Source organism: Phaethon lepturus, unplaced genomic scaffold, assembly GCF_000687285.1.
Source record: "Phaethon lepturus isolate BGI_N335 unplaced genomic scaffold, ASM68728v1 scaffold12306, whole genome shotgun sequence".
In the NCBI taxonomy this organism is placed as follows: Eukaryota; Metazoa; Chordata; class Aves; order Phaethontiformes; family Phaethontidae; genus Phaethon; species Phaethon lepturus.
The window spans coordinates 12,113-24,336 of NW_010546973.1; the positions used below are offsets into that span (position 1 = coordinate 12,113).

Sequence of the window (12,224 nt, forward strand, 5' to 3'; positions counted from 1 at the left end):
CTTCAGTTTGCCTTTATTTAATGCCGCTTTGATTTTTATCTTAAGTGTTTCTTAGTGAGGTCTTGCAACTTGGGGAGTGACTCACTTTAAGGTAATGCTTGCTGTGGTTACACAAGCTATTTCCTGTACCTTAAATAAGTATAAGGTTACTTGCTGTGTGGTGATTGTCATCATGATTGCCATGGTTTAAAAAAAATTTCATGGTGGTTTTCAGTCATGCCAGCTGTGTGTAGGTCTGTCAAAAGAGAAAAATGGAGAATAGTTTCAGGGAACAACATATGAGTGACTGAAATTCTGTGTCTTGACACCATTTGTAAGACCAGTGGGTGGAACTGATGAAAACATAAAATCCAGGCTAGCAAAAGCAAGATATTCTTTTACAACTGTCGGGGAGGATGGGGGGATGGGGGACGGGGACCAAAACAAAAACAAAAAAAAACCCACAACAAAAAACACAGAAACCTGGTCTTGTCAATACAGAATTAAACACTAGAGAAACCTTGTCTAAAGATGCAACATTGAAACTTGAAGACTTCTCAAGGCCTTATTGTCTGAACTGCAAGTTTTTAATAATAGCATTTAGACAAGTTGTTCATGTTGTATAGCCAGGAAAAACAACAGACTAAATGCTGTATAGAAGGGTGATACAGACATAGTCAGTTGTCCAAATAATAGGATGGATCTGTGGATGAGTGTGGAAGAAACAAAAAGTAGTATATTAAAGCAAGGAGATCTGAATTCTTAAGGCAAAAACTTTTGAGGCAAAGATATGTCTGTAAAGCAGTTACGGCTTTATAAAATATGTGTGATATAAAATAGACCAAAATGACATGACTATAAGTCGAGAAACAATAAATCTTTATTAAAGACTGTAGTGGAGTCCCCTGTATTGCAAATCAGGTGGATGGGACTGAAATTCAAGGTACAAGGGAATCCATGAATGCTATAATTATCTCTTTATCTCGTACTTTTGTAGCTAGGGTTATGTGTTCATATGTAACTGCACAGAAGTAAAACTTTTGAATTTTCTGACCTTATGCAACTGTTGCCCTATACTTCAAGTCTTGTACTTGAATAAGATGATGACCAAAATAGACTACAGTTTCCATACAAAGAGGAAGAAAATGGCTGGGAGTTTTCATCCTGAATTGGGGATATTGATAAGGTCTGGAAAAAAAAAGCTGTGGTGAAGGTGGCTGATGAGTGATTATTTTCTATCTCATAACATAGATGTTGGGGAAACTTAAAATTTTTTTTTTTTTTCAAAAAATTAGCTTTTAATCAGGTTTTATGTTATGGTTTTTGCAGTTTTACATTGCTGACCACAGGTTTGTGCTATGTTCCATTTGTGGGATTTTTTTAAATATAGAGTCTTAAGTACGTAATAATTGTAACATAGTTGAAAAAATCAGTTTGCTGCTCAAAATAGATAAATGGGAAAAAATACCAACTCTTTTCTAAGCTTATTTCATAGATTTCAAAAGGAAGCAAAAAAAATAGCAGTTTATCTAGAGGATGAAAGTTGAGGGAGGGTGGTGTGACCTGAATAACATTACTGACAAATAACTGCTGGTGACAGGCATTTCTCTGGAGTTCACAAAATATGTCTGAGTTACTTTGTATCATCATGGTATAGATAGGCACAGGAATGTAGCAAACATAGATGCAAGTGTGTATAAAATTATGGTGATTAAGGTGTGGTTGATTCAGATCTAATATATTCTTTCTTTTCCTTAGATTCAAGCACCCTATAAGGACCAATGTACCCAATAGCTCATGGAAGAAAAAAATCAAATCAGGACATCCTTGGTTTCCAGGCTACCGAAGTATGGAACGAAAACTTTAGGAAGTGTCTTGCAACCTATGCCAAATGGGACGGCTGTTAGTTTAGCAGGGAATAGTGGTGGCAAAAACTTTGGCAAGCACAATGGCACTGTTCGCATGTCTTCCTTTTCTTTCAACTGGAACAAATCAAATAAATATCAACCTCGTGATCAAAATGCGAGAGAGACTAACTCTAAACATAACTATAATGAAAAATTAATCAAGTCTGACAAGTATTCTCAATCTCAAGAGGCATTGGGTAATGATGTGCTCAGGGTGGGTTTGAGCAGTACTGCTTCGGTTGCATCAAAAGCAGCAAAGCAAACCAACATGTTTGTATCTTCTACTGAGGAATTAAACCCAAAGTCTTTGCCTGGACTCTCTAGTTCAGCAAAATTCGCCAAAGGTACCCTGTCAGGAAGGACCTCATATTCTGGACTCAGTGCTCCAAAATCACATTTAAATGGATTTTATGGAAATAGGCCAGTGGTAGGTTTGCAGAGACCTAGAGCTAATTCCAGTGCCACAAGGACAAGTTCAGGAGAGAGCCTGGCACAATCTACAGACAGTAGCAAGACTTTTTCCTGTGAAAAAATGGTAAGATCACAAAGTTTTTCACATTCCATTCAGAATTCTTTCCTTCCCACTGCATCTTTAACCAGGTCACATTCCTTTAATAAAGCTGTGGATCTTACAAGGCCTTATAGTCAAAATCTAGCTGCCAGGACATCACAGAGGTCGACTTTGTTGTCAAGAAATGCACGTCAGTTGGACGCACCCAATGGAAATGAACCTATGAAGTACGGATTTACCAGGCCCTACACCAGTATGTCAGCTCCTTCTTCAAAGAAGCCCCCGCTGTCAAATGGATCTGGGTCAGCACCTTCTTTTGGATACAGATTAAGTCGGCCTTCTCTGCTGAAGCCTACTAGGCAGCGATTTACTGGAAATATCATTGTGGATGGCAGCAAAAGTACAAGTCCTGACACATGCATTGTGGAGAACTCTGAAATTTCAATGGATATTAATAGAGCAATTGAGAAAAACAGTGTTATAGAGAGCAATGCTCAAAGAACAGAATCTGATGAGGGCCTCCGTGAAAGTGTGGGAAAACATGGGGCAAAACTCATGTGTATGAGCGATGATGGAGATGAAATATCTATATCTTCGTTGTCATCATCTGAAAAAAATGATTTGAGTGAAGACTTCAGTGATGATTTCATAGATATAGAAGACCCCAGCAGAACTATACAAATACAGCAAAAGGAGAGCTGCCTTCAAGAGTTAGAGCACAGGAGCATAACATCCATCGAGCCGTTCAATTCTCTTAAGGAAAGTGGAGGATCTTGCTGTAATGCTGATGACTGGCTGGATATAAACGTGTCTGGTAAATACTTTGTTATGATCTGTTTGAAATTTTAGTGCTAAATCAAGATTCTGTAGCTGTAAATAAGTTGTTCCATACGATTACCCATTGCTTGTGAATTGTTGCAGAATGGAACTTGGCTCTGTGCTGGCCCATTTATTTTCTTATAGTGCTTTTTTTTCATCATAGTTATCTTTCCCCGGCATGACTTAGAAGAGCTCTCTTTCCTTGGGATAAGAATCATAGAATAGTTTGGGTTGGAAGGGACCTTTAAAGGTCACCTAGTCCAACCCCCCTGCAGTGAGCAGGGACATCTTCAACTAGATCAGGTTGCTCAGAGCACCGTCCAACCTGACCTGGAATGTTTCTAGGGATGGGGCATCTACCACCTCCCTGGGCAACCTGTGCCACGGTTTCACCACCCTCATGGTGAAAAATTTCTTCCTTATACCTAGTCTGAATGTACCCTCTTCTAGTTTAAAACTGTTACCCCTTGTCTTATCACAGCAGGGCCTGCTAAAAAGTCTGTCCCCATTTTTCTTATAAGCCCCCTTGAAGTACTGGAAGGCTGCAATAAGGTATTTTCCTTTGACCATGCTTGTGGTAGGGTTATGGGATTCCTCTTATCCTTGCTTTGCCATTCATTTCTCTGGACTGGTGATCTTTTAAGAAAATTTCTCCACACACACACTGTTGGCAGAGAACAGCTGTAACCACCCCTAAGTAGTGGGAATAAATGTAGGGTGTCTAATTAAATTGGTTAAATTAAAAATATGAATGTCTTTGTTTTTTTGTTTTTCCAGAGGCATGCTATATTAATTCTTTAAAAATTAGTGGAAGATACAGAAGATGTTTTTAAAAGCCATGTTTTCAAGTCTCTGGGCTTCTCATAGTATATGCTTTTTTTGAGAGAAGTTACAGTTGAAGGAGTGGATCCAAAGGATCTAAGTTTGGACCTACCTTCTAATATGTTAAAAAGATATAGAATTCTAGAAAGTAGCTTTTCATGATGAGTGAATTAGTGCAGTGTAAATGGCTAGCGAAGATGTAGGTTGGAAGGATATTTAGTTGTAGCTGCCAAACCAGCTTGAGCTTTTTTCCCCCTCTAGGCTGAGTGAATAATACTGTAGAATACTTTCAGATACTTCTGTTACAGTATAATTTCAGAAGAGTTAATGCACCAATAATACACATTTTTATTTTTGGCCTATTGGATTGTTTTTGGAATCTTGACTATTCCTGTTTTCTTTAAGCAGCAGATGACAACAGTGAAAGCACGAAGCATACTGCTGAGAACATGATTTCTCCAGACATGAATTACAGAGCTGGGTCCTCTTTTGAGCTTTCTCCATCTGACAGCTCTGATGGCACATATATGTGGGATGAAGAAGGGTTGGAACCTATTGGAAGTGTCCATCCATGTGGAAGTTATGAATCTTCAGAAATGAACAGCATAGTAAGTATTTATATACATAATTTGCGTAATTATACTGTTTTGAGTTTATTGCTTAAGTATCTTTAAAAAACAGAATTAATGTGTGTTTTACTTCATAATAGTTTCCTCATTTCTCTGTAGTTGATAGTTTTTTTTGTTTTTTGGTTTTTTTTTTTAACTTCTTGTTTAGGAACTCCTTTTTCTGGACAGATGACCTTGATTAGGCTGTTTACATACTATTTTTCCTTATTCCTAAGTTAGGACAGAACAGGTCCTTCCTTACTCAATCTCATGGCAATGCTCACAAAGAATAAAGGAATTAATTTCTGCAAATGATAGGTTAAGTATCTCCTACCAATCTCTAAACTGAGGAGTGAAAAAGCAAGAAAATGGCTATCACCTATCTGACTTCTTCCATTGTCTTGTTTCTATACTGTATATGTATAGGACCCTTTTGAACCAGCGTTTGTTTTGATTTCTCAGTTTGTTCAAGCATAGAACCTTTAAGGTAGGTACCTGACTGTAGCTCACTGTAGCAGCACTCTTTGTATGTCTCAAATGCGATACACAAGATGCATAACAACCTTTTTTATTGCTAAACTTATAACTGATCTGCAGGAAACATAATTCAGTCTGAAGAATGGATGGAGAGTTGTTGCAGTGCTGTGACCCTCCAGCTGAGGTCAGGGAGCCAACCTTGGGATTTCGGTGGGCTTGAGGAAAATATTGTCTGTCTGTCCTTCATCCCTTTTCACTCTCCATATTAATTTATCCAAACAGTCTTTTGAATTAAGCAACTTGAATTTTATTAACCTGTTACTAACAATCAGAACTTCTAACAAAAAGAATTTGGTATAACCAATGTGTACTATTTGGTATAACTTCATGTGTTTCAGGCGTGTTAGATACTGTGACACCACTGTCAATTTAGTAATGTAGATACTAGTTTTGGACTTGGACAAGGTTTGTGGCACCTACTCAGACTCCCAATTTGTAACTTTATTAGGGTTGTCTGCTCTAGCCCAACAGCAGAACAGCAGAGGTTTCTCCTGAAAATTTGGCATAGCTATGTAATTATATATTTTATGTGTAACTACATACAAATTCCTGATGTATTTCCAGGTGCTTGTGGTATTGTTTGCTTTCTGTCTTAAATTATTATGTTTGGATGTAGTGCTTACAGGAATTTAGAAATGGTTATTAACTTTTGATGGTAATTGTGGCCAGCTTGGAAAAGCAGTTTGAGACTTCTCCAGTATGAGCTTTGTAGCTTTATTAATGTTTATAGGGGACAAAAAAGTTTAATGTAGGCCACTACAAAAGCAAACACCTTTTTCCCAGGTACACTCATGCACATGCCAGGAAAAAAGGAAGTTTCTGAACGTTGTCCTTCATAAATTTTAAATATATATATTTTTGATACATATAGTGTAGTTTATCAAACAAATGAAAGACACTATTTTCCCATGCTTTTGGGCTATGTGTCTTAGGTTTTTGATACATGTGACCTCTATGCATTAATTTGTGTATGAATTGATAGTCTGACTGACAGAAGCTGTTGTAATAAGCCTTGTGGAGCAGAGATACATTAGAAGGTTTTGATATGTTTGTTCATTACTTTGGTTTATTTCTTCCCTTATTGAAAGCAAACAGCTTTTAAAGAGGACTTAAAAATGGAAGAATGAAATTACTAGGGTCTGAGGAAGTGGAGAAAGGAGGAGGTTGTGAGTAAGACTTTCTGTTGAATCCAGAAAGTCATGTGTGTTTTCCACCCATTTTGATTTTTATCCTGTTAGTGCTGTTCTGGAATTACAGAGCTTACTGTACTGTGAATTTTTATCTTAAACGAGAGAAATATCAATAATACATCTTTTATTTTTACAAGGTTGAGATATATTTTCAGTCAGCTTGGGTTTTGAGGGGAAATTGTAGATCTGAAATGTTTGTGGCATTGCCTTCTAGTGGTGGTTTTTTGGTTTTTTTTTTTTTACCCTGTGCTGCTTGTTTTTGGTAGAAAACATGGTATATTTGATTTCTGTAGCTTAAAGATTAAACACTGATTGTTTTGAATCTGAAGATGCAGAACAATTTTTGATACAGTTTTTCATTATTTCTGAAGAATTATGTTCTTGAGTAGGTTAATATAAGCTTTTGTTCCATGTTTTTCATTTTGTCTGCAGGCAATGAGTATAAAGACAGATTAAAAAAAAAGTTGTTAAAAAACCCGAAGGTGTTGAGAATAATTATTGTGATTAGTCGTTACAGCAAATGTTTTGATTGCTGGGAGATATGTGATCAAATTATGTGGTTTCTATCCTCTAGTGTGGTGAGGGTAAAAGCGGTTAATATCTGTGTGTCAAAGTCCAGTTGATACGAGTCAGATTTAAGAATTTTGAGTGCTTGACTTAATGCCAGACGGACTGCCTCCTTGGAATTAATATTTCTAGGGAAATCTCCAGAGAAGATAGTTGGTTCTGGAGTTTCTGTGGCATCAGGCTGGGGTGAGTAGAAGCAATGTAGCTGAATAAGAAGTCAGGAAATTAGATGGTGAGTAATTGGTAGTGTTTAGTGCAAAATGCAGCTTTTTTTTATTTCCATCCTGCTGTTGTATTGTTAGTCTTTTTTAACTGTATTATCCTTGGCATCAACAAATATTAAATACTTTTCCTAAACTTTTCTGTAGATGGCAGTGCAGCTCTTACTACTTATCTAAGATTACCAAGTGTTTTGACCATCTTTGAAAAGGCAACTTTTGCAGAGGCGATTTTAACTAGGCTTCTGGAATGGCAACCAGAACAGGAAGACAATGGAAGGAGCATGCTGGCTACTAAGTATTTTTGTTCCTTTTTTTGGCAGAAGAATAGCAGATATCTTTGCTAGTGTCAGTAGAGTGTGGTTTTAAGGACATAGGGGAAAAAAATAAAATAAATTTGGCCTCTTTTAGGACAACCCTTCTGTTCTTCACTAGCAGCCAACAGCTATGAGAAAATGTACAATCCAGCATTGAAGGTTTAAAAGTCACGCCAATCTAAAGAACCTGTCATGAGGTGATGCCATGGGGACTTACAGCTGAGTAGGACATGTTTTTTTTTTTTTGAGTCCTTGTCAGGATGAAAATATTTTTATTCTATAATTCTGTAACAGAAAATAATTTATTCCAGTATCCCTACTTCTGGTTTATTTCCCGTTTTGAAGGCAACAAATCAATTGGTTAACTTTCTAAGAATTGAACTCCCTTCAAGTTTTTAAGCGTGCATTTCACTGGTATTCCTTATACTGCTTTCAACAATTGGTCTTTGCTGCTAAACACCAAATCACTGATGCTATTTCTGCTCAGTTATGTGTGAGAAAACTGATAGTTAGCAGAGCAGTTGTGATGGCCTTGTAAATTAGCTATATATGTATTCTCATTTAATATTTAGCTGTACTGTTTTCTGATGTGTTTTCAGCTACCTAGTTTAACACCTAGCTGCTTTACTGTTTCATGGCAGAAAGCTGCTCAACAAGGAGATACAACTTGTGCTGTGTTTGGGAGGGGGGGGTGTTCTGGTTTGCTTTTTACTGGGTTTTGTTTGTGGTTTTGTGTGGCTTTTTTTCTTTTTTTAATACAGGCTTTCATCAGTTCTGTTGCTAGCTAGCTTTAGGTCAGGGACCAAGTTAAGGGTTGTAATTAAAATATCTTTTCATTTCACTGCCACTGAGTAGCTATAAATGAATCTTCGATTAGTTATTTAAAAAACAAAAAAGCCTTGCAAACAAAATAAGAGTTAGATTACAAAAAGAAAGGGAAAAAAAACCCCGCACAAAAAAAACAAGCAACAATTTTAACACGGATCTACACGTTTGCTGTGTCTCTAGGTTTGAATTGTGCTCATGATTGTAATGTAATTGTCTTAATTAAACAAAAAAAAAACCAAACCAAAACAAAAAACCTATACACTTTACAGAGCCAAACTGAAAGCAAGATTTTTTTTTTTTTTTTTAGGAGTTCTTAGTTTTTATAGATGAATTCTGTTTCATTGGAGGGGGAGATTGTATCAATTTTTTGCTTGCTCGTGCCTAGTCATTTATGACCTGAAAGGGTTTAGCATTCCCTCAGTAGTTGCGCATCTGAAGGACTGAATGTCTGATTTCCACAATGATCTTTGAAATAGCTGCTTAGGACTGAAGTAATTTCACTTCAGAGTGCAGGAAACATGATTTTTTTTCCTATTTCTTGGAGTGAGAACTTGGGCTACAGTCTAGTATATACTTGCTACGCTTTCATTTTCACTACTTTTTGCCTGGAATGCTGTTCAGTATAAGCAACGTAGCCTAAAACATGCATCGTAACTGGAGTCTCGTTGCCCCTTTGCTTAACAGTACTGAAGCACTCTCTTTCTGTAGCAAGGTTTGAGCTGTTTCGTTCTCTCCTCTCCATTGTATTAAGTAGACACATGAGAAACGTAAGCTTTAATATGTGTTTGTTCAGAGTGAAGCTTTGGATATTTTGTGAAAGTCAGAGTTCTTATTTACATTAAGAATATATTGGATAGATAATACAGTTGTTATTCCGAGGTATGTGCTTTTTTTAAAGACGCTATGTTATTCTAGTGCATAATAGTCTGACAGAAGTAAAAATTCAGACAAATTCAAACTGAAAATACTTCACAAGCTTTGACTACTTTCTTTAATACTCTCTAGAGAACAAGCTCTGTGGGGTAGTTTTTTTTTTAAAGTGGTTTCATTTGGGCAAAGAGTATTCTCTATCAAGACTCTGTTGTAGAAGACAAGAGAGAGAGTTCTCTGAGCCCTTTCTACTGTTGGCTCTATAACAATATGAATGTTTGTGCTATGTTAATTTTTACTGAAATAAAGCAAGGCAGTATTTTGGGTATATACAGAGTGAACATCAATGTAATTATAAGGATATAGGATTACGGAATAATAATTGAAATCTGGATTGAAGAGACAGATGGGTTTTAGCTGCTTTGCTGAGAATTTAATTGCTCTTGGAATGAAATCTGGATGTCATTGGAATGAATCTGTGTTGTCATTTATTGACATGTGGACAGAATTTTAGCCTGAGTATAAAGTAGTTACATTTTTTCTCTTAGGTAATTTTTGAAACTCATGATACTTCTTTTTTTGCTTTGTTATATTTTTTTTCCCCTCCCTTGTGATTGAAATTTGGGAAAGGGCAATTCTGACTTTGTTTTTGAGATTGAGCAGAATGCTTTCTTATTCTAGAGGCATAGGTACTCAGTGAAATATGCTGAAATATACTATACTTCCTAGAGAAAGAGAAAATAAGCTTGCTAAACTAGCATTGTTTAGTTCAATCACTAAGTTCTTACAGTAATTTAGTTATTTACAAGTAATTTAGTGCTAGGTACCCTGAATTTTTTAATAATTCCCTTTTCAAAATGACTTTATAGTAAGCTTTAAATTGCCAGTTTGATTTCCCAAATGTGTAATTTATTATGTGAATTCAGACTTGTAGTATGTGTTCTTCTAATACATTTACTTCTGTAGAGTGAGGTGTTCTAGGTATTGTCTTCTACCCATCTTCCTTTCTTTAGTTGTACATTCTCTTCAGCAGGTCAATGCCAAAGGCATAGTTCTTGTTCTGTGAGAAGCTGAACTTTTGCAATTTTGGACAGTTTTGTTACAGCTGTAATAAAAACACAAGTGCAGGTAAGCTTAAGATACTGTAAAAGTATGGAATAAAACAGCTATTCAGAAATATAAGGATTAATTTATACTAGTATTTGAGAGACTTATGAAGTGAAATCCCTTAGAGGTTACCATTTGAGATAAGGTATCTTTTGCCCAATGTGTTTTTTTTGATGGAACTATGTAATACTATGATAGAAGTGCTGAGATTGTTTTGGAAACAGTACAATGCTAATTCAGAACAGGTAAATACAGAGTCTCCATACTGTGCTAGCAGCACTATATTACAGTCATTGGAAGCATTTTCAGCACAAAATAATTCTGAATTAAAAGCAGTGTTTATGGACTTGAACACAATTTTAGTGCTCTGAAAATTAGTTGTGTTCTTATGAAATTTTTCAGAAGCAGCAGTGGTTGATTTACTGATGCATTCAGTACAGAGTATTCAGAAGGTCTTGTGCTTCATTTCCAGCCATTTAATAGGAGGCTGTAGTGAAACTAAGTATCTTTTCTCGACACAGACATTTTTTTTTGCAATAACTTTTCTAAAAAGAGCAGTCTTGAAATGAGCTCTTCAGGTGCAAGCTAGTTACAAGAAACACACATAAAAAGCAGTTTCCGTCTAATGAGCTAGTTGAAATTTGATTCTTTTTTCTGCTATTCATGTTGCAAGTGAAGCGTCTCAAGTTTTTTTAAGGTGTTGGAAGTGAATGTAAAAGAAAACTTAAAAATAACTGCTTTGATGTAAAATCTGCATTTCATATGAATTAATATATGTACATATAATTGTATTATTGACACAAAGACTCTTAAATTTATTTAGATTTTCATGGTATCTTTACATAAGCCATTACTGAAACCCCTAGATTTCCAACATCTAAGGCTTTTCCTCCTCATTCTTGTATTTGCCTTTCTGTCCTCTGGCTGATATTAAAATCCTTAATTAGTGGACATGTTCCAATCAAGAAAGACTTGCACACCATTCAGCTCTTGTTTTCCTGATAAAAGATGGAATCAACCAAATATTTTTTTCACTGATGGATTGAGTATACTTGCTATTAGTGTAGAAAATAGTTCAATGATTTGTGAATAAAGAGATCCCAACTGCTGATCTGCCATACTTTGTGATCTTCATAGAATCATTAAGGTAGGAAAGGACCTCTAAGATCATCAAGTCCAACTGTCAACCCAACATCACCATGCCCACTAAACCATGTCCTGAAGTGCCACGTCTGCACATTTTCTTGGAACACTTCCAGTGATGGTGACTCCACCACATCCCTGGGCAGCCTGTTCCAATGCTTGATCATGCTCTCCGTAAAGAAATTTTTCCTAATATCTAATCTAAACCTCCCCTGGCTCAACTTGAGGCCGTTTCTTCTTGTCCTATCGCTTCTTACTTGGGAGAAGAGACCAACACCCACCTCACTACAGCCTCCTTTCAGGTAGTTGTAGAGAGCAATAAAGTCTTCCCTCAGCCTCCTCTTCTCCAGACTGAACACCTCCAGTTCCCTCAGCTGCTCCTCATAAGATTTGTGCTCCAGACCCCTCACCAGCTTCGTTGTCCTTCTCTGGACATGCTCCAGCAACTCAATGTGCAGCCTGACGGGCCCAAAACTGAACATGGTATTTGAGGTGCAGCCTCACCAGTGCTGAGTACAGGGGCACAATCACTTCCCTACTCCTGTGCTGAGTTAGTCTTATGGAGTTTGTCTTATTTGTCTATCTTTAGAATCATGGATGAATTAAAAACGAATAGTAGTATTTTGTGTTATCATCAGTATGATGTATTACATTATTGATATAATTGTACAGAAATTTAGATTCTTCAGAAGGAAGGATTTCTTATGATTTATTCCCAGTGTATCACAGCTCTGATTTAAACAGGGCAGAAATGTGCTGACATAGCTTCTTTCTAGACCCTATCCCGTCACTTTCCCACAA

At 36.6% G+C, this 12,224-nt stretch overlaps 1 protein-coding gene across 1 annotated transcript in view; it reads left to right on the forward strand.

Moving 5' to 3' along the window:
• The first annotated feature begins 1,744 nt into the window (after window positions 1-1,744).
• The window catches only part of CCSER2 (coiled-coil serine-rich protein 2), a 58,467-nt gene continuing 47,987 nt past the window's right edge, over window positions 1,745-12,224 (forward strand). The window contains exons 1-2 of the mRNA XM_010289487.1: window positions 1,745-3,211; window positions 4,444-4,646. Coding sequence (XP_010287789.1) covers window positions 1,777-3,211; window positions 4,444-4,646 — 1,638 coding nt within the window. The 5' untranslated portion in view covers window positions 1,745-1,776. The remainder of the gene's footprint in view (window positions 3,212-4,443; window positions 4,647-12,224) is intronic.